Source organism: Pan troglodytes, chromosome 19 (genome assembly GCF_028858775.2).
Source record: "Pan troglodytes isolate AG18354 chromosome 19, NHGRI_mPanTro3-v2.0_pri, whole genome shotgun sequence".
Classification (NCBI taxonomy): Eukaryota; Metazoa; Chordata; class Mammalia; order Primates; family Hominidae; genus Pan; species Pan troglodytes.
The window spans coordinates 36,652,433-36,679,497 of NC_072417.2; the positions used below are offsets into that span (position 1 = coordinate 36,652,433).

Genomic DNA, 27,065 nt, shown 5'->3' on the forward strand with positions numbered 1-27,065 from the left:
GCCCTCAGGTTCAGTGATTCACTAGAAGGACTCACAGAACTCAGCAAAGTGTTGCACTCATAGTTACAGTTTATTACAGTGAAAGGATACAGATTAAAATCAGCAATGAAGAAAGGCACATAAGGTAAGGTCCAAGAGAACTTCCAATTATCCTCTCCTGGCAGAGTCTTCAGGATAATGCTTAATTCTCCCAGCAATGATGTGTGGCTACAATGATGTGTGCACAGAGTATTACCAACCAGAGTAGCTCACCCATGCCTAGGTGTCCAGGGCTTTTACTAGGGATTGATCACATTGGCATGCTTCACTGCCCACATGGCTAACTTAGTCTCCTCAGCTTGACCTTGCAAGGTCAAGCTGATACTGCATGGCCCAAGGCTCACAGGTAAACAAAAACACTCCTATCAGGCAAGATATTCTAATGGCTTAGAGGTTATCTCCCAGGAGCCAGGCAGGGGCCTATTCTTTATTTGGAATGTCCAGGGTTCAAACATCCCAAGTTCATCCTGTATCACACAAAAGGATTAACTTCAAAAGTGGTATTCTTGGCCAGGTGTGGTGGCTCACACCTGTAATCCCAGCACCTTGGGAGGCTGAGGTGGGAGGACTGCTTGAGGCCAGGAATTCGACACCAGCCTGGGCAACCTAGTGAGATCCCATCTCTATCATAATTTTTCTAAAAAGTGGTATTCTTAAGTCAAGTTACTACCCTGATTGATGACAGGGAGAGAGACCAGGAAACCACTGTGTTGTAATCCCTTAGGAAACCTTACACCTTTACTTGCTTTATTATCAGGTAATTTCCAGGATGTAAGCCATACAGCCAGAAGGCAGGGTACAAAGGAGAGGAGGCAGAGATGGTACACTCATACAGAAGCTTCTCCTGATTGTCCACTGAATAGAAGGCAAGCTTTCCCTCCTCAAGGTTCAGCCAGATGCCCACCACCCCAGGTCTGTCTGAGCCAAGGACAGTTTCCTTGACCATGTGCCATGCAGAGAGCTGGCTAGTCCCCTTCCATTCCACACAACAAGAGTCCATAGTCCTTCCCAGGACCTGGTCGCGGCTCATCTCCCAGGAAGCCACCCCAACTGCCCAGTGGCTGCAATTCCTAGTGTCCACTTCCCAGTAATGCTTTCCAGAAGACAGGGCCTGGGAACATAAGACCTGGCTGGTAGAAAACCTCTCACAGCTCCAGCGATAGGGTTGTGGGCGGTGAGACACAGTCACTGTACGGGAATCCTTGGACACCTCCAGGCTGCAGGAAAGGCTCTTCAAGTTAAAGGTTGGATGGATGGCCCCTTTGGAAAAAAAAAAGAACAATAACAACATGGCCGGTCATCTTTTGATGGTCCATGCTAAGAAGTCTTCAAATAGCAACTTTGTATCTTTTGGTGTGATGTTTCACTCACACTGGCATTAAAATTGGTACATCACCCAACAGGAAGAAATGATAAATGTTTCAGATGATAGATATGCTAACTACCTTGATCGGATCACTATGCACCATATGTATTGAAACATAACTATGTATCCCATAAATATGTGCACTTATTATATTTATTTATTTTTAAAATTTATTTAGAAAAGAAGCAGGATTTTGCCATGCTTCCTAGGCTGGTGTCGAACTCCTGAGCTCCAGCAATCCTGCCATCTCAGCCTCCCAAAGTGCTGCAATTACAGGCATGAGCCACTGCACCCAGACTATACAATTATTATATGTCAATTTTAAAAATCAGGCCAGCTCCTTCAGCCAGGTGCACTGGCTTACCCCTGTAATCCCAGCACTTTGGGAGGCTGAGGCAGGTGGAACACTTGAGGCCAGGAGTTCAAGACCAGCCTGGCCATCATGGCCAAATCCTGTCTCTATTAAACATACCAAAATTAGCTAGGCGTAGGCAAGGTGCGGTGGCTCACGCCCGTCTTATGGTGATTTAGGACCACAGCTGTTTATACCTTCCCAGTTAAACTGAAACTTCCTGATTGAGGACCATGTCTTACTCACTTTGTATATTTCATTTGGTTTCCTATTGAGTGAATAAATTGCTAACACTTATATAGCATGACTACTCTAGGTGCTTTACTCATACTCACTTAACCCTCATGGCAAGAGAAGTACTATATTATCTCCATTTTACAGATGAGGAAACCCAGGCTCTAGGAGGCTTAAGTGACTTGCCCAAGATCACACAGCTAGTTAGTGGAGCTGCTGGGAGTCAAACCCAAGCAGTCTGGCTCTGGGATCCATGCTCTTAAGGACTATCCTAGACTGAGATGGCAGAAATACCTCAGCAGGTTTAGGAAGAGGCAGTTGGCTATAGTTGGTGGCCACAGCACAGATGCAGAAATACCTCAGCAGGTTTGGGAACAGGCAGTTGGCTGTAGTTGGTGGCCACAGCAGAGATGCTCAAAGGTTGGCTGGACTCTGAGTGCTCTTGGGTCTAGAGTCTCAACCTGCTTTGCCTTTGCAATCAGCTCCCCCCGTGGAGGGACCTGGAACAAATCCATGTGCAGTAAGCCAAGGAGTGGCCCTAGCAGTAGGGAGATGGACATAGGATATTCTCGAAGCCCGCTCTGCGGCAAGCCAAACCCATGTTTAAAGTGGACCATATACTTACACTGAGCAAACCGAGAAGCTCTCCTGAGTGCAGGGTGGCTCTGGTCAGGCAATGGGCATGAGGAGGAAGACGGGGCTTCCAGGAGTTCTCCTAAGTAACAAAAAAATTAACAGAGGAAAGTCCCATCAGAAAAAGGCAAACTGAAGGTCTCCAAACATCATGGTCAAGGCACATGGCTGGCTTGTCTTCTTATCATCTACACATTTTTCAGTGTCAGGACTGGATCAGGCAGAGGCAGTGTGCCTGCAGCCCAGGTACTTGCACCTCCATGTTCTCACTGTGGACTTTTCACTCTTTCTTCACTAAGCTCTCAGCTCCTTGCTAGCAAAGATCTTCTTCATCTGTATGTTCTAAGCACCAAGCCCCATGCCAGTCCCATAGATAGAAGGTGTTTTATGCACACTCATGAAATAAAATCAACTAATACAGTTCCAGGGAATTGCAGCACCCTAACACCTAGAATATCCAGGACCCCCAAGTCAATGTTTTAAACTGTTGTTACATAAACTGGGTAACATGAGTTGGAGTGAGATTCATCATCATTGCTGACACCTCCTAATTCCCTCTCGATGTGCTAAAGTTTAATTATTAACTTAAAGCAGTCATGTGTGCTAGAGTGCAATGACCACTCGCAATGATCTCGGCTCACTGCGACCTCTGGCTCCTGGGTTCAAGCGATTCTCCTGCCTCAGCCTCCCAAGTAGCTGGCATTACAAGCATCCACCACCACACCTGGCTAATTTTTTTTATATTTTTAGTAGAGACGAGGGTTTCACCATGTTGGCCAGGCTGGTCTCAAACTCCTGGCCTCAGGTGATCCGCCCGTCTCGGCCTCCCAAAGTGCTGGGATTACAGGTGTGAGCCACCACGCCTGGCCTGTAACTTTAATTTTAATTTTTTAGGATCAGGTCTTACTTTGTTGCCCAGGCTAGAGTACAGTGGCACAACTATGGCTCACTGTAACCTCAATCCTCCTGCTTCAGCCTCCCCAGTAGCCAGGACTATAGGCCCACACCACCATGCTCAGCTATTTAAAGAATTGTTTTGGCCGGGACAGTGGCTTACCCTGTAATCATAGCACTTTGGGAGGCCGAGGCGGGTGGATCACTAGGTCAGGAGATCGAGATCATCCTGGCTAACACGGTGAAACCCCGTCTCTACTAAAAAATACACACACACACACACACACACACACACACAAACTAGTCAGGGGTGGTAGCACATGCCTGTAATCCCAGCTACTACTAGGGAGGCAGAGGTGGGAGAATTGCTTGAACCCGGGAGGCGGAGGTTGCGGTGAACCAAGATCGCACCACTGCACTCCAGCCTGGGTGACAGAGCAAGACTCCGTCTCAAAAAAAAAAAAAAAAGTAACAAATTCTGATATATGCTACAACATAGGTGAGCTTGGAGGACATTATGCTAAGTGAAATAAACCTCTCACACACTAATACTGTATGATTCCACTCACATGAGGTATCTAGAATAGTCAAATTCATAGAACAGAAAGTGGAATAGTGGTTGCCAGGTAGGAGGGGGTTGAGGGAATGTGGAATTGTTGCTTAATGGGTATAGAGTTTCAATTCTGCAACATGAAGCCAGGCATGGTGGCCCATGCTTATAGTCCCAGCTAGTTAGGAGGCTGAGGCAGCAGGCTCACTTGAGGCCAGGAGGAGTTCCAGACCAGCCTGAGCAACATAATGAGACCCTGTCTCTACAAAACAATTCTTTTTTTTTTTTGAGACAGAGTCTCGCTCTGTCGCCCAGGCTGGAGTGCAATGGCGCAATCTCGGCTCACTGCAAGCTCCACCTCCTGGGTTCACGCCATTCTCCTGCCTCAGCCTCCTGAGTAGCTGGGACTACAGGCACCCACCACCACACCCAGATAATTTTTTTGTATTTTTAGTAGAGACGGGGTTTCACCGTGTTAGCCAGGATGATCTCGATCTCCTGACCTAGTGATCCACCCGCCTCGGCCTCCCAAAGTGCTATGATTACAGGGTAAGCCACTGTCCCGGCCAAAACAATTCTTTAAATAGCTGAGCATGGTGGTGTGGGCCTATAGTCCTGGCTACTGGGGAGGCTGAAGCAGGAGGATTGAGGTTACAGTGAGCCATAGTTGTGCCACTGTACTCTAGCCTGGGCAACAAAGTAAGACCTGATCCTAAAAAATTAAAATTAAAGTTACAGGCCAGGCGTGGTGGCTCACACCTGTAATCCCAGCACTTTGGGAGGCCGAGACGGGCGGATCACCTGAGGCCAGGAGTTTGAGACCAGCCTGGCCAACATGGTGAAACCCTCGTCTCTACTAAAAATATAAAAAAAATTAGCCAGGTGTGGTGGTGGATGCTTGTAATGCCAGCTACTTGGGAGGCTGAGGCAGGAGAATCGCTTGAACCCAGGAGCCAGAGGTCGCAGTGAGCCGAGATCATGCCATTGCACTCCAGCCTGGGCAACAAGAGTGAAACTCTGTCTCAAAAAAATAAAATAAAATAAAATAAAGTTACAAAAAAGAAAATGATCTGGAGATTGGTTATATGATAATGTAAACATACTTAACAGTACTGAGCTCTGAGCTGCTACTTTTTTTGTTGTTGTTGCCGAGGCTGGAGTGCAGTGGCCTGATTTCGGCTCACTGCAACTTCTGCTTCCCAGGCTCAAGTGATCCTCCCACCTCAGCCTCCCAAGTAGCTGGGACTGGGACTACAGGCATGTGCCACCATAGCAGGCTAGTTTTTGTATTTTTGGTAGAGAAGTGGGTCTCACTATGTTACCCAGGCTGCTCTTGAACTCCTGGACTCAACTGATCTGCCCACCTCAACCTCCCAAAGTGCTGGGATTACAGGCATGAGCCACTGCACCTGCCTGAGCTGCCTACTTAAAAATAGTTAAGATAGTAAATTTTATGTTGTATGTATTTTCACTACAATTTAGAAAAACACAAAATTCAGATGAATATCACTGTTCTCCTATTTTGCTGATCCGATTATTACTTATTGTTAATAGGTTTTTAAAAAATGTTTGGCTGGGCACCGTGGCTCACGCCTGTAATCCAACAACTTTGGGAGGTTGAGGCAGGAGGATCGCTTGAGCCCAAGAGTGGGAGACCAGCCTGGGCAACATGGCAAAACCTCATCTCTACAAAAAGTACAAAAAATTAGCTGAGTGTGGTGGCACATGCCTGTAGTCCCAGCTACTTGGGAGTCTTAGGAAGGAAGATCACCTGAGCCTGGGAGATCGAGGCTGCAGTGATTGTGCCACTGCACTCCAGCCTGGGCAACAGAGAACCTGTGTCAAAATAAAAAAAATTAATTAATTAATTAATTCAGCAGAATGCAGATTATAAACAAAAGAAAAAGAAAGAAAAAAAATTTTTAAAAAGCGTTTGCAGAACCTACTGAAGTTATTTACTTTTTTTTTAAATTAACACTCCCTAATACTTTTTTTATCTCTATTGATGAGAGAAATAATCTACACTTAACCATGGAAATTTTTTCCAAAGAATCATGGTTCTCCAGTTAAGAGCAACATTTTAAGCAGAGCAATATCATTAAACATGAAAATGCTATGAGATATGTCTCTAAAGTGGCACTACACAAATCTTACTTAAAATTCACTAGGGGCTCGGTATGGTGGCTCATGCCTGTAATCCCAGCACTTTGGGAGCCAAAGCACAAGGATTGCTGGAAGCTAGGAGATCAACACTAGCCTGGGCAATAAAGTGAGATCCCTGCCTCTATTTAAAAAATAAATAAGGCCAGGTGCTGTGGCTCATGCCTGTAATCCCAGCACTTTGGGATGCCAAGGCAGGCAGATCACCTGAGGTCAGGAGTTCAAGATCAGCCCGGCCAACATGGCGAAACCCCATCTCTACTAAAAATACAAAAAGTAGCCAGATGTGGTGTTGGGAGCCTATAATCCCAGCTACTCAGGAGGCTGAGGCAGGAGAATTGCTTGAACCCGGGAGGCGGAGGTTGTGGTGAGCCGAGATCACGCCACTGCACTCCAGCCTGGGCAACAGAGTGAGACTCTGTCTCAAAATTAATAATAATAATAATAAACAAATAAAACAAAATGCACTAGGATACATGCTGAGATATACTTGAAGTGAGTCAAAGATTTAAATGTAAAACATGAAACCAAAGATTTAAACGTAAACTGTATAAGTACAAACACACACATATACCTGAGAAAATTCCTTTCTAAACTTCAGGGGGTTGAGTTTTCTAACTAAAACTTAAAATCTACAATGCATAAAAGAAAAAATGAACAAAATTTACTACATGAAAGTAGAAGCAAGACCTCTTCTCCACAAAAAAAATAAACAAAAAATTAACTGAGTGTGGTAGCGCCACCTTGCAGTCCCACCTACTCAGGCGGCTAAGGTGAACTAATTGCTTGAGCCCAGGATTTCCAGGCCAGCCTAGGAAACATAGCAAAACTCTGTCTCTACCCAAAAATACAAGAATTAGCCAGGTGCGGTGACACGCACCTGCAGTCCCAGCTACTCAGGAGGCTAAGGAGGGAGGATCACTTGAGCCTGGGAGGTCAAGGCTGGGGTGAGCCCTGATTGCACCACTGCACTCCACCCTGGGCAACAAAGTAAGACCTTGTCTCAAAAAAATAAAAAAGAAACATTTAGAGACCAGGAATTGCCACAGCACTCTAGTCAACCAGTCTAGGCAACAGAACAAGACTCTGTCTATTGTCTCTAAAAAAAAAAAAAAAAATTGAGGCCAGGCATGGTGGTTCACACCTGTAATCCCAGCACTTTGGCAGGCAGAGACAGAAGGATTGCTTGAGCCTAAGAGTTTGAGACCAGCCTGGGCAAAACAGTGAGATTTCATCTCTATAAAAAATTATGTAAAGGCCGAGCGCAGTGGCTTATTCCTGTGTAATCCCAGCAGATTGGGAGGCCAAGGCAGGTGGATCACCTGAGGTCAAGAGTTTGAGACCAGCCTGACCAACATGGGGAAACCCTGTCTCTGCTAAAAATACAAAAATTAGCCAGGTGTGGTGGCACAGGCCTGTAATCCCAGCTACTTGGGAGGCTGAGGCAGGAGAATCACTTGAACTCAGGAGACAGATATTACAGTGAGCCAGATCACACCTTTGTACTCCAGCCTGGGCAACAAGAACGAAACTGCTTCTCAAAAAAAAAAAAAAATTACATAAATTTAAAAATGTCTATATGGCATTATAAAACCCATAAAAGATAAATAAAAAGACAAATGACATATTAAGGAACAAAATTTGCAATTCATATAACAGACAAAAGTTTAATCTCTTTAATTTACAAAGAGCTCCTAAATGTCAATTTTTAAAAGACCAATAACACAAGATATGAAAGACAATTCATGGAGAAACACAAATTAAAAGTGTAGTATAGGCCGGGCACGGTGGCTCACCCCTGTAATCCCAGCACTTTGGGAGACCGAGGCAAGCAGATCACCTGAGGTCAGGAGTCTGAGACCAGCCTGACCAACATGGTGAAACCCCATCTCTACTAAAAGTACAAAAATTAGTGAGGCCTGGTGGCAGGTGCCTGTAATCCCAACTACTCAGGAGGCTGAGGCAGGAGAATCACTTGAACCTGGGAGACGGAGATTGCAGTGTGCCGAGATCGGGCCACTGCACTCCAACCTGGACAACAAGCGCGAGACTCAGTCTCAAAAAAAAAAAAATAGAAAAAGAAAGAGATAAAAAACGTGCAGTATACTCTCACGTCAATGTATTTTCTTGAGTCAGAGTTTCATTCTTGTTGCCCAGGCTGGAGGACAATGGCACGGTCTTGGCTCACTACAACCTCTGCCTCCCGGGTTCAAGCAATTCACCTGCCTCAACCTCCCACGTAACTGGGATTACGGGCACCCACCACCAAGACTGGCTAATTTCACATCAATATTTTGACCCATGAGATTGGTTTAAAAAAAAAGACAAATGTTTGACAACACACTCAGTTGGCAGGTTGGGGACACACACTTCTTCTGTGGGAGTGAAGACTGGTATAACCCAACTGGAGGGTGATTTGGCAATGTATATCAAAATGACAAATGAATTTACCCTATGACCCAGAAACCTTCACTGGCAATTTGAGCTACAATTATATCTACACCCATATGAAACAATGTACATACACAGTTATTGATTTTAGCATTATTTGTCATTGTAAACAATTGGAAACAATCACGCATTCATCTGCAGAGGATGGAGTAAATAAATGTTGGCATACCCAGATATTGGAATACTGAGCAACTGTAAGAGAAAATGCCCTAGGTACTAACAAAAGCAAAGAAAAAATGTCCTAACTACTGTACTGTAAAATAAAGATGTATAAAGTAAAAGACAAAAGCAAAATGCAGGACAATGTATATAATGTGCTATCTTTTGTGTATTAAAAAAAGATTGGGAGAAATAAAAATATAAATTCATATTCGCTGACATTTGCATAAATAAATTCTGAACAGACACTCAAAAAAACGGTAATAAAAGTGGTGCACTGAGAAGAGAGAATGGGGCAATTGGCAAGGATGGAAGAGAGATTGGGCAGTATGCCCTTTTTATACTGTTTTTGTTTGTTTGTTTGTTTTGAGATGGTGTTTCGCTCATCACCCACACTGGAGTGCAGTGGCTCACTGCAACCTCTGCCTCCCGGGTTCAAGCAATTTTCCTGCCTAAGCCTCTGGAGTAGCTGGCACTACTGGAGTGTGCCACCACGCCCGGCTAATTTTTTGTATTTTTAGTAGAGACGGGGTTTCACCATGTTGGCCAGGCTGGTCTCGAACTCCTGACCTCAGGTGATCCACCCTCCTTGGCCTCACAAAGTGCTGGGATTACAGGCATGAGCCACCGCGCCCAGCCCTGTTTTGATTTTTGAATATGAAATTTTAAATTTAACCCCCCAAAATTTAAAAATTGATCTTAAGTTTGTATAAATAAAATCACTAAGGAACCCAACCTAAGTTTAGAAGCACACAGAATACGAAGGTGCTTCTTTCTCAGATAATTTTTGGAACAATAAACTGCTCTCTAATTGTTTTCCTTAAGAAACTTTTTCCAAGGAATCATGCTTCTCCACTTACGTAAGAAATGATTCTTTTTTTTTTTTTTTTTTTTGAGACAGAGTTTCACTCTTGTTGCCCAGGCTGGAGTGCAATGGTGCAACCTCTGCTTCCCAGGTTCAAGTGATTCTTGTGCCTCTGCCTCCTGAGTAGCTGGGATTATAGGCACCCACCACCATGCCCAGTTAATTTTTGTGTTTTTAATAGACACAGGGTTTCGCCAGGTTGACCAGGCTGGTCTTGAACTCTTGACCTCAGGTGATCCACACGCCTCGGCCTCCCAAAGTGCTGGGATTACATGCATAAGCCACTGCACTGGCCAGAAATGATTTTTTAAGTAGCATAAGATTGTTTAAATATGAAAATATAAAGGATATAAAAGCTATCAGAAGAGGAAAAGCTACAGAAGAAATGCCTCTAAAGCATATGAAGATAGCAGTGGCCAGAGCAGAAGGAAGAACCCTGGGAGACCAGACAGAGCTAACGTCTAATGTCTGACAGGAAGGTGTTAGTTATTTTTCAATAACTCTGGAAGAACAACAGAGAAACTACAGGATCAGGACAGAAAGGTTCTTTTCTATATGGTACTGTTTAATATTAACATTAACACACTCCCCAGAGATTATATTTTAATAGACTGTATCAACAACTAGTTACAAAGTGGCATGCTGGTTTTGTTTGTAGACAAGATCTCCCTCTGTTGCCCAGGATGGAATGCAGTGGCATGATCACTCAGCCTTGAACCCGTGGCTCAAGTGATCCTCCAGCCTCAGCCTACAGAGTAGCTGGGACTACAGGTGTGCACCACCACATCTGGTTACTTTTTATTTTTTGTAGAGACAGGATCTCTCTCTGTAGTCCAGGCTGGTCTTGAACTCCTGGCCTCAAGAGATCCTCTCACCTCAGCCTCCCAAAGCACTGGGATTACAGGCGTGAGCCACTGCACTTGGCCTATATGCTTTGTTAAGAAAGACATTTACGGCCAGGTGCAGTGGCTCACGCCTGTAATCCCAACACTTTGGGAGGCTGTGGTGAGCCTTGCAGTCAGGAGTTTGAGACCACTCTGTCCAACATGGTGAAACTCTGTCTCTACTTAAAAAAAAAAAAAAAAGAAAGAAAGACAAGAAAAAAAAAACAACGCAAAAATTAGCCAGGCGTGGTGGCGCACGCCTATAATTCTGGCCAAGATTGCACCACTGCACTCCAGCCTGGGTGACGGAGTGAGACTCTGTCTCAAAATAAAACAAAAACAAAACAAAATTATTAAAAAAAAAAAAAAGAAGAAGAAGACATTTACTAGTTAAAAATTTAAGGCCAGGCACGGTGGCTCACGCCTGTAATCCCAGCACTTTGGGAGGCCAAGGCGGGCAGATCACAAGGTCAGGAGATTGAGACCATCCTCGTTAACATGGTGAAACCCCGTCTCTATCAAAAACACAAAAAATTAGCCAGCATGGTGGCGGGCACCTGTAGTCCCAGCTACTGGGGAGGCTGAGGCAGGAGAATGGCGTGAACCCAGGAGGCAGAGCTTGCAGTGAGCCCAGATGGTGCCACTGCACTCCAGCCTGGGCGACAGAGTGAGACTCCATCACAAAAAAAAAAAAAAAAAATTAAAAGTGGCCTATTTCAGAATCTCTGCAGTAAGATAACACACTTGATCAGTAAGGACCTGTGTGCATGGATCTTCAAAAATGAGTTTCTATCTATTAAGGACTTGTGATACATCACACCTTCAGTCATTGCCAAAAACATATTCAGCCACAAAATCACTTCAGCCCACCCCTACCTGATTCACGACACCACAGTGGTAATACAGCTGGACTCTGGGATCCTATCCCCAGAGAACAAAGCCATGGAGCACTCTGCTACTCCCCCCAACTTCCATATTTAATCCTCCTCCAATAAATAAGATCAGCTCACCCTGCATTTGTGCTTCAGGAGCCTCTTTCCGGGTGACGTTTTCTTGTAATTTTTCCTGAATTTCTTCTAGGTCATGGAGAATATCTCTGATTTTCCCTGCAGCTGTGTCAGAAGTCACCAGCTTTGGAGAAGCCATGGAAAGATCCACCCCAGAAGAAAAAGCCTATTGATAAACCATTTAAAACTGAATAAATGGAAGTCCGCTATGCAGTCTATCAACTATTATATTCAAGTTTTTCTATTCATCTATAATTTTCTATTTAATTCCCAGCAAGTTTTTAAAAACAAAATTAGGCCCTCAAAAAATATGCCTTGAAAAAAATCTGGAATAATACATAGCACAGCAAAAATATCAAAGAGTGGTTATTTCTGGGTGATGGGGTTATGGAGCATTTTAATTTGCTTTATTTAATGCTATGTGCTTTCTAATATTTTGCACAATAAACATGGATTTCTTAGGTAATACCAAAAAAGTTTAACATTTCTAGGCACATCTTATAGGGGCTTTATAAAATAAATACTACAGATAGTTACTGAGATAAACCATGGAGGTCAGAATAACCTTTTCGGCTAGGTATGGTGGCTCACACCTGTAATCCCAGCACTTTGGAAGGCTGAGGAGGGTAGAACACCTGAAGTCAGGAATCCGAGACCAGCCTGGCCAACATGGTGAAACCCTGTCTGTACTAAAAATACAAAAATTAGCCAGGCATGATGGCAAGTGCCTGTAATCCCAACTACATGGGAGGCTGAGGCAGGACAATCACTTGAACCCGGGAGGTAGAGGTTGTAGTGAGCTGAGAAGATCATGCCACTGCACTACAGCCTGGGCGACAGAGCAAGACTCCATTTCACAAAAATAAAAAAGGAACCTTTTCCCACCTCTATCATTATATTATTTCACTTCGCAAGAGCTCCCTCTCAAATTGCCTGCATCCAGGTCCTGCTTTCTAGGGCCTTCAACACATGCTCCCTCATTTTCTTTAGCCTCAGGTCCTGTTCTTCCCCAATACAGCCCTTTATCTGCTCACCCACTTCAACCCCTGACTTTCCTTCCCACCTTTGCATAATCCACTCCCCATTCTTTCTACCAATCAAAATACGGTAGTATTACACTTATTGAGTGTTTTCTACATGCTAGATATTGCCTTTCTCTCATTTGCATAACAACCTCACAAAGTAGGTTTATCAACCTGTAAAAAATCTCCATTTTACAAAAGAAGATGAAATTCATGAAGGTTAACTAAATTGCCACAGTTAATTATAACATCCCACATTTTAACATTGCTCAAGCACTTTCTTATACCTCTTTTAATCCTCACAATAAACCAATGATGTGGCAGGCCCTGTATCATTATTTCTATATTACAGATAGGAACCTGAGACGCAGATAGATGAAATGACTTGCCCAAGGTCATAATGCTAGTGAGTGACAATGTCAATTCTGAAAGTCAGACCCTCAGACTTTCTATCCCAACACATCGCATCCCTAAAGATGCATTTATTCATACATTCAGTGGGTATTTGTTGAACCCCTACTGTAAGTGGGTACTTGGGTAGTGTGCTAGGGCCTGGGGACACAATGGTGGACAAAAGAACAAAAGCATCAGCCAGGCAAGGTGGCGCACGCCTGTAATCCCAGCACTTTGGGAGGCCGAGGCAGGTGGATCACAAGGTCAGGAGTTTGAGGCCAGACTGGCCAGTATGGTGAAACCCCGTCTCTACTAAAAATACAAAAATTAGCCAGGAGTGGTGGCGGACACCTGTAGTCCCAGCTACTCGGGAGGCTGAGGCAGGAGAATCACTTGAACCTAGGAGGCGTAGGTTGCAATGAGCTGAGATCACCCCACGGCACTCCAGCAAGACTCTGTCTCAAAAAAAATAAAAAAGCATCAAAAGTCCCTATCCTCCTGAAGTTGAGAGTCCAGTGAAGGAAAAGGGAGGGGGGCAGACATTAATATAGAGTATGGCACAAGTCATTACAAAGGTGCAATGGTGATAACCACTACAAATGAAAGGTACATGGAGTCCTCAGAGCCTCTAATGGGGAGATTTGATTTGTTCAAGGAAATCATTGAAGGCTTCTTTCTGAAGAAATGACGTTCTAGCTAGGATCTGAAGGATGAGCAAGTAATACCTAAGTGATGGAGGGAAAGGAGAGCATTCCATGAAGGGTGCCCTGTAGTGGGAAGACGTGAGACACACTAGAGTGACTGTGCGGCCAGTGTAGCTAGAGCGCACAGAGCCAGGCGGCAGGAGCAGAGATGAGATTTGAGAGGCAGACAGAGATGGGATCCTACAGGGCTTTGTTGGTCCTGTGAGGATTTGGGTCTTACTCCTGAGCAAACTGATGTAATTTGAATGTTTTAAGCAGATGAGTTACATTTTCAGATTGATGTTTGTGGTAGTCACTGTGATGACCATGAGGAAAACAGACTAGAAGAGGGAGAGTGGAGCACTTGGAAGACTATGACAGCAATCCAGACATGAAATTATCAGAGGCTTGGATTAGAGAAGTCTCAAAGGAGCTCAATAATAAGTAAATAGATTTGAGAGGTAATTAGGCAGGTCTTAAAGCTACAATATGCTGCATATTAGGGTAAGGGAGAAGAAGGTAACATGATTTCCAGGTCTCTGGCTTCTGTACTTGGAAAGATAATGGGGCAAGCATTGAGATGAGAAATCCCAGAAGAGGAGCAGTTTAGGACACATTAAGTGTGATGCTTTGAGATACCCAAGAAGAAAAGATGAGAAGGAAGACATAGCAGCCTAGTGCTCAGAGAAGGCTCCAGCCTGGAGCAATTATTTGTGCATAGAGGTGGTCATTAAAGCCATGGATGCAGGGAAGACTACCTGCAGGGGAAACAAAGGGACCTACAACTCAGCCTTGAGGAACTCCAGCATTTAATTCCTAAGCAGAGGAGAGAGAGCCTGTAAACAGACTGAGAAGGATCAGCCAGAGAGGTGGGGGAAAGCCAAAAGATTCCTGTCCCAAAAGCTAAGAATGAAGGTGTGGTCCCCAGTGTCAAAGGCTGCTGAAAGGTCAATGAAGACAGGCACCAGAACGTTTATAGAGACAGGCACCAGAACGTTATACACAGAGGTCACTGGTGATCTTAGAGATAGCTTGTTAGGTGGAGTGATCCTAGCCCATTTGAAGCTTCCCAACCTTACCTCAAGCATTCCAAATGTCCAATCATCCATGTCTGGTAGTAAAGAGAACAATAAAAGGTTGAGACTTATTGTATCCTTCAGGTTCAAATATGTTCATGTTGTTCCAGTTGAAAGCAATCCCTAGCCCTATTCCCTTCCACATCCTTTCCTCTCCCAGTGGAGCCTACCTTGCCCAGGATGCTCAGTTCGTTGTCTGGTCCAGATTCTGATAGGGGCCTCTGATTCTGCAGGCTTCTGACAATGTCTACAAGATGTTCCACCAGCTCTGTCAGCTCCTGACCAACTTCTGTGACGCTCTTCTCTACTGCCACCTTCAAAACAGCAAAGTTCAGGTCCTGGGTTCTATAAAACTGGACCCGGGAACCACCACTAGACAGAGGGAGTCATAAATACTGTGGTAATGGCATAAAAACAGACATACAGACCGATGGAATACAATAGAGTACCCAGAAATAAACTCTCACATATATAGTTAAATGATTTTTGACGAAGGTGCCAAGACCATTCAATGGAGAAAGGACAGTTTTTTCAACAAATTGTACTGTGAAAACTGGATATCTATATGCAAAAGAATATGGCTGGACCCTTACCTAACATCACATACAAAAACTAACTCAAAATGGATCAAAGACCTAAATGTAAGACCTAAAATAATACAGCTGTTAGAAGAAAACATAGGGCAAAATTTATGACATTGGATTTGGCAATGATTTATTGTATATGTCACTAAAAGCACAGGCAACAAAAGAAAAAAGGAGACAAATTGGACTACATGAAATGTTTAAACATTTGTGCATCAAAAGACACGAACAATAGAGTAAAAAGGCAATCCACAAAAATGGAAGAAAATATTTGCAAGTCATACATCTGATAAGGCATTAATACTGAGAATATACAGAGAATTTCTAAAACTCAACAATAAAAACATATCACTGCCGCTTGTTTGGTTGGTAAAACAAACAAGCAAAAACCCACAAACAACTGAATTTTGAAATGGGCAAAGAACTTGAATAGACATTTCTCCAAAGAAGATATACAAATCACCAATAAGCACATGAATAGACATGCAAGATCACTAATCACTAGGGAAATGCAAATCAAAACATACAGTGAGATACCACCTCACACTCATTAGGTTGGCTACTATAAAAAAAAACAAAAACAAAATAACAAATGTTGATGGTGTGGGAAGATTGGAACCCTCTGCACTGTTGGTGGGAATGATATAGCCACTATGGAAGACAGAATGGTGGTTGCTCAAAATATTAAAAATAGGCCAGGCGCAATAGCTCATGGCTGTAATCCCAGCACTTTGGGAGGCCGAGGCGGGTGGATCACCTGAGGTCAAGAGTTCGAGATCATCCTGGCCAACCTGGTGAAACCCCATCTCTACTAAAAATACAAAAATTCACCAGGTGTGGTTGCAGGCACCTATAATCCCAGCTACTTGGGAGGCTGAAGCAAGAAAATCTCTTGAACCCGGGAGATGGAGGTTGCAGTGAGCCAAGATCATGCCACTGCATTCAAGCCTGGGTGACAGAACCAGACTCCATCTCAAAATATATATATATATATATATGTATATATATGTAATTAGAATTACCATATGATTTAGCAATTCCACTTCTGGATATATAAGAATTGAAAACAGGATCTCAAAGAGATTCATAAACTCATGCCCATAGCAGTATTATTCCCACTAGCTAAAACATGGAAGCAACCCAAGTATCTGCAGACAAATGAATGAATAAGCAAAAAGTGGCATATACATACAATAGAATACTACTCAGCCTTAAAAAGGAAGGGAACTCTGACACATGCTACAACATAAATAACCCTTGAAGACATTATGCTAAGTGAAATAAGCCAGTCACAAAAAGACAGATACTGTATGATTCAACTTATATGAGGTATTTAGAGTAGTCAAAATCAGAGACAGAAATTAGAATGATGGTTGCCAGAGGCTGGGGGAAGAGGAAATGGAGAATTTTAATGTCCTCCTAGAATTCCACTTTTGCGAGTTGAAAAGAGTTATGGTACCCTGAAGAACCAGTCATGTTAATTTAAAATTTTTTAAAGTTATGGAAATGATGGTAGTGATGGTTTCAAAACATTGTGAATGTATTTCATATCACCAAACTGTATACTTAAAAATGGTTTAGGGCCAGAGAGAAGTGGGGGAAAGCCAGAAGACTTAAGGGTGGAGAGGGCAGAGCAAGATAGCCAAATAGAAGGCTCCATTGATCATCCCTCCCACAAGAACACCAAATTTAACAACTACACAAAAAAGCAACTTCATAAGAACCAAAAATCAGGGGTACTTACGGTACCTGGTTTTAACTTTATATTACTGAAACAGGCACTGAAGAGGGTAGGAAAAACAGTCTTGAATTGCCAATGCAACCCATATCCCATGTGTCAGGGGCCACATGCACAGAGAATCTGTGCACTCGGGAAAGGGAGAGCATGGTGATAAAGAGAATAGAGAGACTTTGCCTTGTCACTTCACAAAGCAAAACTGGGCTGAATTCAGCTGACGCCTACCCACAGAGGGAGCATTTAGATCAGTCCTAGCCAGAGAGGAATCAAATCACCCACCCCAGTTATTGGAACCTGAGTTCTGGCAAGCCTCTCCACTGTGGGCTGAAGTGCTCTGCGGCTCTAAATAAACTTCAAAGGCAGTCTAGGCCACAAGGACTGCAACTCCTAGGCAAGTCCTAGTGCTGAGATGGGTCTCTGGACCCGCCCTGAGCCTGGATGAATGTGCCACCATGAAGGGAAGGACACAAGCCTGGCTGGCTTTGCCATCTGCTGATTATAGAGCCCTAGGTCCTTGAGAGAATACAGGTGGTAGCCAGATAGTGGTTAACAAGGGGCTTGGGTAAGACACAGTGCTGTGTTGGCTTTAGGTCTGACCCTGAGCAGTTCTAGTGGTCATGGCCACAAGGTGCTTCTGTCACCCCACCTCCAGCTCCAGGCAGCTCAGCACACAGACTGACTGTTTTGGAGAAAGTATGAGACGAGAACAAGAATCTCTGCCTGGTAATCCAGATAATTCTTCTGGATCTTATACAAGACCACCAAGGTGGTACCTCTAGTAGTCTGCAAGAGTCACAGCTTTACTGAGCTTGGGGTGCCCCCTAATGCAGATACAGCTTAGATCACAACACCCAAGTCCTTTCAAATTCCTGGAAAGCCTTCCCAAGAAGGACAGGTACAAACAAGCCCAGACTGTGAAGACTACAATAAATAACTAACTCTTCAATGCCCAGGCACTGACAAACATCCACGAGCATCAAGACCATTCAGGAAAACATGACCCCACCAAACTAACTAAATAAGTCACCAAGAGCCAATTCAGGAGAAACAGAAATATGTGACCTTTCAGACAGAGAATTCAAAATAGCTGATTTAAGAAAACTCGGAGAAATTCAAGATAACAGAGAAGGAATTCAGAATTCTATCAGGTAAATTTAACAAAATGATTGAAATAATTAAAAATCAAGCAGAAATTCTGGAATCGAAAAATGCAACTGACATACTGAAGAATGCATCAGAGTCTCTCAAGAGCAAAATCGATCGAGTATTAGAAAGAATTAGTGAGCTTGAATTCAGCCTATTTGAAAATACACAGTAAGAAGAGACAAAAGAAAAAAGAGAATGAAGCATGCCTACAAGATCTAGAAAACGGCCTCAAAGGGGCAAATCTAAGAATTATTGGCCTTAAGAGGAGGTAGAGAAAGAAATAGTGGTAGAAAGTTTATTCAAAGAAATAATAGCGTGGAACTTCCCAAATCTAGAGAAAGACATCAATATCTACATACAAGAAGGTTATAAAACACCAAGCAGATTTAACCCAAAGAAGACTATGTGAAGGCATTTATAATAAAACTCCCAAAGGTTAAGGTTAAAGAAAGGATCCTAAAGCAGCAAGAGAAAAGAAATAAATAATATACAAGGGAGTTCCAATACATCTGGCAGCAGACTTTTCAGTGGAAACCTTATAGGCCAGGAGAGAGTGGCATGACATATGTAAAGTGCTGAAGGAAAAAACTTTTACCCTAGAAAACTATAATTTGTGAAAATAGCTTTGAAACATGAAGGAGAAATAGACTCTCCCAGACAAACAAAAGCTAAGGGATTTTATCAACACCAGACCTGTCCTACAAGAAATGCTAAAGGGAATACTTCAATCAAAAAGAAAAGAAGGCCAGGCGCAGTGGCTCATACTTGTAATCCCAGCACTTTGGGAGGCTGAGGTGGGCAGATCACTTGAGGTCAGGAGTTCAAGACCAGCCTGGACAACATGATGAAACCCTGTCACTACTAAAAATACAAAAATTAGCTGGGCATGGTGGCACATGCCTGTAGTCCCAGCCACTCGGGAGGCTGAGGCAGGAGAATTTCTTGAACCCAAGAGGTGGAAGTTGCAGTGAGCCGAGATCACGTCACTGCACTCCAACCTGGGCAACAGAGTAAAACTCTGTCTCAAAACAAAACAAAACAAAACAAAACAAAAACCTCACTAGTAATAGTAAGGTCACAGAAAACCAATAAAAAATAACTACAACAACTTTCAAACATATAGATAGTATAAGATATACACAGAAATAACAAAAAATTAAATAGCAGGGGATGAATTTGAAGTGTAGAGTTTTTATTAGTTTTCTTTTTGCTTGTTAGGTAGTTCATGCAAGCAGTGTCAAGTTGTTATCAGCTTAAAACAATAGGTTATAAGATACTACTTGCAAGCTCATGGTAACCTCAAATCAAAAATCATATAATGGATACACAAAAAATAAAAAGCAAGAAACTAAATCATAGCACCAGAGAAAATCATCTTCATTTAAAGGAAGACAGAAAAGAAGGAAAGAAGGAAGAGAAGACCACAAAACAAAACAACCAAAGAACAAATAACAAAATGGCAAGAATTACATATCAATAACATTGAATGTAAATGAACAAAAATCTTCAATCAAAAGACACAGAGTGGTTGACTGGATAAAAAAACAAGACCCAATGATCTATTCCCTACAAGAAACACACTTCATCTATAGGCACATATAGACTGAAAATAAAGGGATGGAAAAATATATCCCATGCCAATGGAAACCAAAAAAGAGCAGGATTAGCTATACATATATCAGACAAATAGATTTCAAAACAAAATCTATAATAAAAGACAAAGTTTATAATGATGGAGTCAATTCAGTAAGAAGATATAACAACTGTAAATATATATGCACCAACACTAAAGCACCCAGACATGTAAAGCAAGTATTATTAGAGCTAAAGAGAAGACAGACTCCAATACAATAACAGCTGGAGACTTCAACAACCCACTTTTGGCATTGAACAAATTATTCAGACAGAAAAGTAACAAGGAAATATTGGACTTAATCTGTACTATAGATCAAATGGACCTAATAGATATTTACGGAACATTTACATCCACGCTACAGACATGGATCTTTTCCTCAGCACACGATCATTCTCAAGGATAGGTCACAAAACCTAAGACCTAACATATGTCAGGTCACAAAAACAAGTCTTAAAACATTCAAAAAAAAATTGAAATAGGCTGGGCGTGGTGGCTCATGCCTGTAATCCCAGCACTTTGGGAGGCCGAGGTGGGTGGATCACGAGGTCAGGAGTTCAAGACCATCCTGGCCAACATGGTGAAACCCCGTCTTTACTAAAAATACAAAAATTAGCCAGGTGTGGTGGCGTGTGCCTGTAATCCCAGCTGCTGGGAAGACTGAGGCAGGAGAATCACTTGAACCAGGGAGGTGGAGGTTGCAGTGAGCAGAGATCACGCCACTGCACTCCAGTCTGGCAACAGAGCGAGACGCCATCTCAAAAAAACAAACAAACAAAATTTTTTTAGTATTTATTTTTTTTTACATGTGACTTTTTGTATTTATCATCTCTCAGCTTTGTAGAGATGAACAGGCAGAAGAGTCAGAATTGAAGCTTGGAGCCCAAACTTGGGATTCCAAAATGGGGTAGAAGCCATATACGTTAGGAGCTTGGCAGCAGCCAAAATGGACTATTCTGTGGCCAACGAAGTCATCTGCAGGGACCTTGAGGTTGGGGTACAGGATGAGCTGGAAAGAGGGTACCCGATGACCCATGTATACCAGGCCAATCAGGTGAGCAGTGTTGGGCAATCTGGGTAGTGTGTCTGCATTTCTCAGGCCGACACTGGTGGTGACTCCACCCTCCGGTATTGGCAGTTGTGAAGTTTCTTGTTTTTGCTGAATATGCTTTTATTTGGCTTTCTTGAGTTTTGCTCTGTGGTTCTTGAACCAGACCTGGAGTACTGTTGGGTGTATGTCTATTTTCGAGGCAATTTATTTCTGAGGGCTGGGGTTTGGGTATGGTTTCTCATTGAACAAGATGTTCAGATCTTCCAGTTGCTTCTCAGTGAACATGGTTCGTTTCCTGTGTGAATGCATCTGGTCCTTGCCTTTAGGAAGATCCTCTGAGCCTGGCATCTTCTAATCCAGATGTGTGCCTGGGCTCAGGTGCAGGCATAAGTAGCAATCTTTTTTTAAGGGGAAACAGGATGTTGCTCTGTTGCCCAGGCTGGAGTGCAGTGACATGAAAACAGCTCACTGCAGCCTCAACCTCCTGGATTCAAGTGTTCTTCCTACCTCAGTCTCGCAAGTAGCTGGGACCACAGCCATATGTCATCACACCCAGCTTCTTTTTTCTTTTTTTTTCATTGGGTCTCATAGCTTCTTTTTTCTTTTTTTTTTAATTGGATCTCACCATGCTGCCCAGGCTGGTCTTGAACTCCTGGGCTCAAGCAATCCTCCTGCTTCTGCCTCCCAAAGTGCTAGGATTATAAGTGTGAGCCATGACAATCTGCCTGAAAAATTTCTTAAAATAAATTATAATGGGCCTGGCACAGTGGCTCATGCCTGTAATCCCAGCACTTTGGGAGGCCGAGGCAGGCAGATCACCTGAGGTCAAGAGTTTGAGACCAGCCTAGCCAACATGGTGAAACCCCATCTCTACAAAAATATAAAAATTAGCCTGGGTGGTGACGGGCGCCTGTAACCCCAGCTACTCAGGAGGCTGAGGTAGGAGAATCACTTGAACCCGGGAGATGGAGGTTGCAGTGAGCCAAGATCGTGTCACTGTACTCCAGCCTGGGTGACAGAACAAGACTCTGTCTCAAAAAATAAAAATAATAATAATAATAATAAAAAGGAATAACATAGCTAGGAATAAATTTAATCAAAGAGGTGAAAGACTTATACACTTAAAACTACAAAAAAAAATCACTGAAGGAATTATAGACCCAAATAAAAATAAATAAAAAGACATTCTGTGTTTTAGGGAAAGAAGACTTAATATTGTTAAGATGTCAATACTACCCAAAGTGATCTACAGATTCAACATAATCCCTATCAAAATTCCAACAGCCTACTTTGTAGAAATGGAAAAGCCAATTTTCAAATTCAGATGGAATTGCGAGGGGTTCTGAATAACAAAAACAATCTTGGGGAAAAAAACAAAAAACAAAGTCAAAGAACTCACACTTCTCTATTTATAAATTTACTACAAAGTTATAGTAATCAAAATAGTGTGGTACCAGCATAAGTACAGACATATAGACCAATGGAATAAAATGGAATGTACAGAAATAAAACTATACATTTATTTTGAGACAGAGTCTCACTCCATTACCCAAGCTGGAGTGCAGTGGTACAATCACGGCTCACTGCAACCTCAAACTCCCAGCTCGGGTGATTTCTCCTACCTCAGTCTCCCCAGTACCTGGGACTACGGGCACATGCCACCATGCCCAGCTAATTTTTTGTATTTTTCTAGAGATGGGGTTTCATCTCTAGATGAAACTTTGGCCTCCCAAAGTGCTGGGATTACAGGTGTGAACCACATGCCTGGCCCAGCCAAATGATTGTTGACAAGGATGCCAAGTCTAATCAATGGAGAATAGACTCTTCAACAAATGGTACCAAGACAATTGGATTTCCACATACAAAAGAGTGAAGTTGGACCCCTAATTCACACCATATACAAAAATTAACTTAAAATTGACCAATTACCTAAACATAAGCGAAAACCATAAAACTCTTAGAAGAGGCTGGCACAGTGGCTCATGCCTGTAATCCCAACACTTTGGGAGGCCAAGGTGGGCAGATCACTTGAGGTCAGCAGTTCCAGACCAGCCTGGCCCACAGTGAAACCCCGTCTCTACTAAAAATACAAAAATTAGCCAGGTGTGGTGGCAGGCGCCTGTAATCCCAAATACTTTGGAGGCTGAGGCAGGAGAATTGCTTGAACCCGGGAGGTGGAGGCTGCAGTGAGCTGAGATCGTGCCACTGCACTCCATCCCTGGGAAAGGAGTGAGACCTCGTTTCAAAAAAAAAAAAAACTCTTAGAAGAAAACATAGGGGTAAATCTTCATGAACTGAGATTTGGCAATGGATTTGTAAATATGACAACAGAAGCACAAGCAACAAAAGAAAACAACAGATAAAAATTATATTTAAAACTTTTGCACATCAAAGGATACCATCAAGAAAGTGACAACGCTTAGAATGGGAGAATATATATTTTATAATATATCTGTGAGTCATATCTAATTTGATATCCAGAATATAGAAGGAATCTCTAAAACTCAACAACAAAAAGATAACCCAATTTTAAAATGGTCAAAGGACTTGAATAGACATTACTGCAATGAAGATCTATAAATGACCAACAAGCACAAGAAAAGATGGGCAACATCATTAGTCATTAAGGAAATCCAGATCAAAATCACAGTGAGGCTGGGTGCGGTGGCTCACGCCTGTAATCCCAACACTTCCGGAGGCCGAAGTGGGCAGATCACAAACAAGGTCAAGAGATCGAGACCATCCTGGCCAACATGGTGAAAACCCGTCTCTACTAAAAATACAGAAATTACCTGGGTGTGGTGGTGCATGCCTGTAGTCCCAGCTACTTGGGAGGCTGAGGCAGAAGAATCACTTGAACCCAGGAGGCAGAGGTTGCAGTGAGCCAAGATCGTGCCACTACACTCCAGCCTGGCAACAGAGCAAGACTCCATCTCAAAACAAAACAAAAAAATGTGGCACATCCACCCAATGGAATATTATTCAGCCCCATAAAAGGAATAAAGTTCTGACACATGCTACAACATGAATGAACTTTGAAAACACTATGCTAAGTGAAAGAAACCAGGCACAAAGGGACAAACATTGAACGATTCCAGTTATATGAAATATCTAGAACAGGCAAACTCAGATACAGAAAGTAGCTTAGATGTGAGCAGGGGCTAGAGGGAGGAGAAATGAGGAGTTACTGCTTAATGAGTACAAAGTTTCTGTTTATGATGATGAAACAGTTTTGGAAACAGCAGTGATAGTTGCACAACAGGAAATGTAACTAATTTGTCACTGAATTGTACACTTAAAAATGGTTAAAATGAGGCGGGGCGCGGTGGCTCACACCTGTAATCCCAGCACTTTAGGAAGCCGAGGCGGGCGGATCACCAGGTCAGAAGATCGAGACCATCCTGGCTAACAACGGTGAAACCCCGTCCCTATTTCTTTAAAAAAGAAAAAAAATACAAAAAATTAGCCAGGCGTGGTGGCGGGCGCCTGTAGTCCCAGTTACTCGGGAGGCTGAGGCAGGAGAATGGCGTGAACCCGGGAGGCGGAGCTTGCAGTGAGACAAGATGGTGCCACTGCACTCCAGCCTGGGCCACAAAGCAAGACTCCGTCTCAAAAAAATAAAAGGTTAAAATGAGGCCAGGCGCTGTGGCTCATGCCTGTAATCCCAGCACTTTGGGAGGCCGAGGCGGACGGATCATCTGTGGTCAGGAGTTCGAGACTAGCCTGGCTAACATGTCGAAACCCCGTCTCTACTAAAAATACCAAAATTAGCCGGGCGTGATGGCGCACGCCTGTAATCCCAGCTACTCTCGAGCCTGAAGCAAGAGAATCACTTGACCCTGGGGGGCGGAGGTTGCAGTGAGCCAAGATCACGCCATTGCACTCCATCCAGCCTGGGCGACAAAGCGAGACTCCGTTTCAAAGAAATAAAGAAAAAGGTTAAAATGGCCAGTTTTAATGTTATATAGATCTTACCACAATTTTACAAGTTTCAGAGAAAGAGACCGAAGATCGATTGGGAAGAAGTTGAAATATGCCAAGGTGTGTAGCAGCTAAGTTGACAAGCTTTCGGAAGATGGGGAATTTGCTTTTTTCTACTTCTTCATACTTTTATGAACTTTCCAAAGTGCCTCCGAAGAGCGGGAGTCGACTTTTAGACTGAGAAAAGGAACGTAAAAGTAGAACGGCTGAGGAAAGGGGTTCGAGCCACATGGGAAAGGGTCAGGCGGCGGGCAGCCCGGGGGAGCGAGGGGAGCTGCGGGCCCGGCCTCCCTACCCGCTGCAGTTCCGGGCGGCGCCGGGGCCTGGCGGCCGCGCTGGAGCGCGGACTGGAGCCCGGGCAGGGGCAGTGGGCAGGGTCGGAGCCCGCCTGTATCTCGCGTGCGGCGCGGCGGTACTTGTCAGCCAGGTCCTGCAGTAGCGTGTTCTTCCGCAGCTGCGGCTGCTGCGCGGCGCCCTGGCGGCAAGTGGGGCAGGCCCAGCGGCGGGCGCCGCGCGCGCCCCACAAGGCCTCCAGGCAGTGGCGGCAGAAGCTGTGGCCGCAGGGCAGCGTGGCGGGCCAGTCCAGCAGCCCCTGGCAGATGATGCAGCCGAGGTCGTCCTCGGCCAGCCACACGGGAACGGCGGAGCCCGGGCCCGGGCCCAGGCCCAGGCCCGCCATGGCCACCAGGCGGCCGGGGCGCGGACGTCTGGGTTGAGCCGGGCGAGTCTCCTCAGGCTCCTCCCTCGCCCTTCCTCTTCCCCTTGCCCTCCTCCTCTTCTCGGCCGCCTTTTCTCCTCCTTCCTTGGGGCCACCCCGTCTCCTTCCTCCTATCCTGCTGAAAACAGACTTAGAGCCTCCACTGCCCAGCTGGAAAGACAGAGCTGACCTTCAGTGGCGGCCTCTTGCCCTGGGAAACCAACATGCCGCGAGCTGCTAGAAACCCGCGGAGGTCTCCAAGATTCCCTTTAGCTGGATGTCCCCCCATTAAGATGCAGCACCGTTGGATGTCTTCGTCCGTTGGCTTAAAAAAAAATAAACAACAAAAAAGATGCAACACCGACAACTCTTGGGAGGAGAGGACTCCATTCAGCAGCTTATTTATGAGAATGAGCCCACGAAGTGTCATCCAGCTCCTCTAACAAGTAGCAGGGGATTAAAGATCACCGATGCACAGCCACAGGGAGCGTCCTCAAAAATGCTGATGTTCGGCCCGGCTCGCAGGGAGTCTGATTTCATTGTCTTGGGTGGAGCACGGGTATTTTAGAAAACCTCCCCCAGGTGATTCTGACGCGCATTCAAGGTTGAGTGAGCGAACCCTTGGCTTTTTAACTCGCAGGTATAATGCAGAGTTGTGCGCTGTGTCCTTACCGCCCTCTGCAGGATGTAAGCGCGTTTCCCAACAGACGCTCGGACAAAATTCTAGAAAGTGTTTTCCTGAGAAGGCTCACTCACTCACTCACTCACTCACTTCGCATCCCAGTCCTAAACGCATTGCAACCAGAAAATGTTAGAGCTAAAAGAGCACCACGTCCTCCCAGATGACCCAAAGAGGTTAAAAAAAAAAAAAAAAAAGAGAAAAAAGAAAAACTTGCAGGCTCTCATGGTAACAATGAAGCGTCAGAGACTAAAACCCACAACTCCCCAATCTGTTGAAATGAACTAACAACGTCTCATGCTTTACTTTATCCTTTCTGGCCTGGGCTCAAAGTAGGTATCAGATAATACAAGTTTGTAGCCGGCCTTTGGATCACTTGAAGTCAGGAGTTCAAGACCAGCCTGGCCAACATGGTGAACCCTCATCTCTACTAAAAATACAAAAAGAAAAGAAAAGAAAAGCCAGGCGCCCTGGCGCATGCCTGTAATCCCAGCTACTTGGGAGGCTGAGGCAGGAGAATCTCTTGAACCCGGGAGGCGGAGGTTTCAGTGAGCCAAGACTGCGCCACTGCACTCCAGCCTGGGCGACATAGGGAGACTCCGTCTCAAAAAAAAAAAAAAAGAAAAGAAAAGAAAAAAAAGAAAAAGAAAAAAAAAGCGTTTGTGGTTATTTCTAATACTGGAAGTGTCATGGAGTAGGCAGCGCTGCTCATCAACGTTTCCAGTGCTTTCCCTTTCTGGGCACATGGTAGGACTGGCACTTCCCTGACCCACTTGAAACACACAGAG

General features: G+C 44.0%; 1 protein-coding gene and 1 pseudogene across 4 annotated transcripts; both read right to left on the reverse strand.

Moving 5' to 3' along the window:
* Positions 1-49: 49 nt before the first annotated feature.
* Positions 50-26,450, reverse strand: RNF135 (ring finger protein 135). 4 transcript variants are annotated; one of them, XM_001174801.7, is made up of 6 exons: positions 25,197-26,450; positions 14,939-15,082; positions 11,598-11,760; positions 5,840-5,904; positions 2,617-2,706; positions 50-1,299 (listed from the first exon to the last, which is right to left on the reverse strand). In XM_001174801.7, exons 1-6 carry the CDS (start codon positions 25,578-25,580, stop codon positions 1,273-1,275), a joined length of 873 nt encoding a protein of 290 aa, XP_001174801.1. In that variant the 5' UTR covers positions 25,581-26,450; the 3' UTR covers positions 50-1,272. The 4 variants fall into 4 exon arrangements, with proteins under 4 accessions (XP_001174801.1, XP_001174802.1, XP_054526060.1 ...); XM_001174802.7 differs by lacking the exon at positions 5,840-5,904; XM_054670085.2 differs by lacking the exons at positions 5,840-5,904; positions 25,197-26,450 and adding an exon at positions 23,713-23,984.
* Positions 20,615-21,369, reverse strand: LOC134808871 (divergent paired-related homeobox-like; annotated as a pseudogene).
* Positions 26,451-27,065: the final 615 nt, after the last annotated feature.

Coding starts and splice junctions, on each gene's coding strand:
- RNF135 (XM_001174802.7), bottom strand. CDS start 25,580: ATGGCGGGCCTGGGCCTGGGCCCGGGCCCGGGCTCCGCCGTTCCCGTG. Junction 11,761..14,938: donor AACTGAGCATCCTGGGCAAG/GTAGGCTCCACT, acceptor GTTTATCAATAG/GCTTTTTCTTCTGGGGTGGA. Junction 2,707..11,597: donor TCCTGAAGCACAAATGCAGG/GTGAGCTGATCT, acceptor TTTGTTACTTAG/GAGAACTCCTGGAAGCCCCG.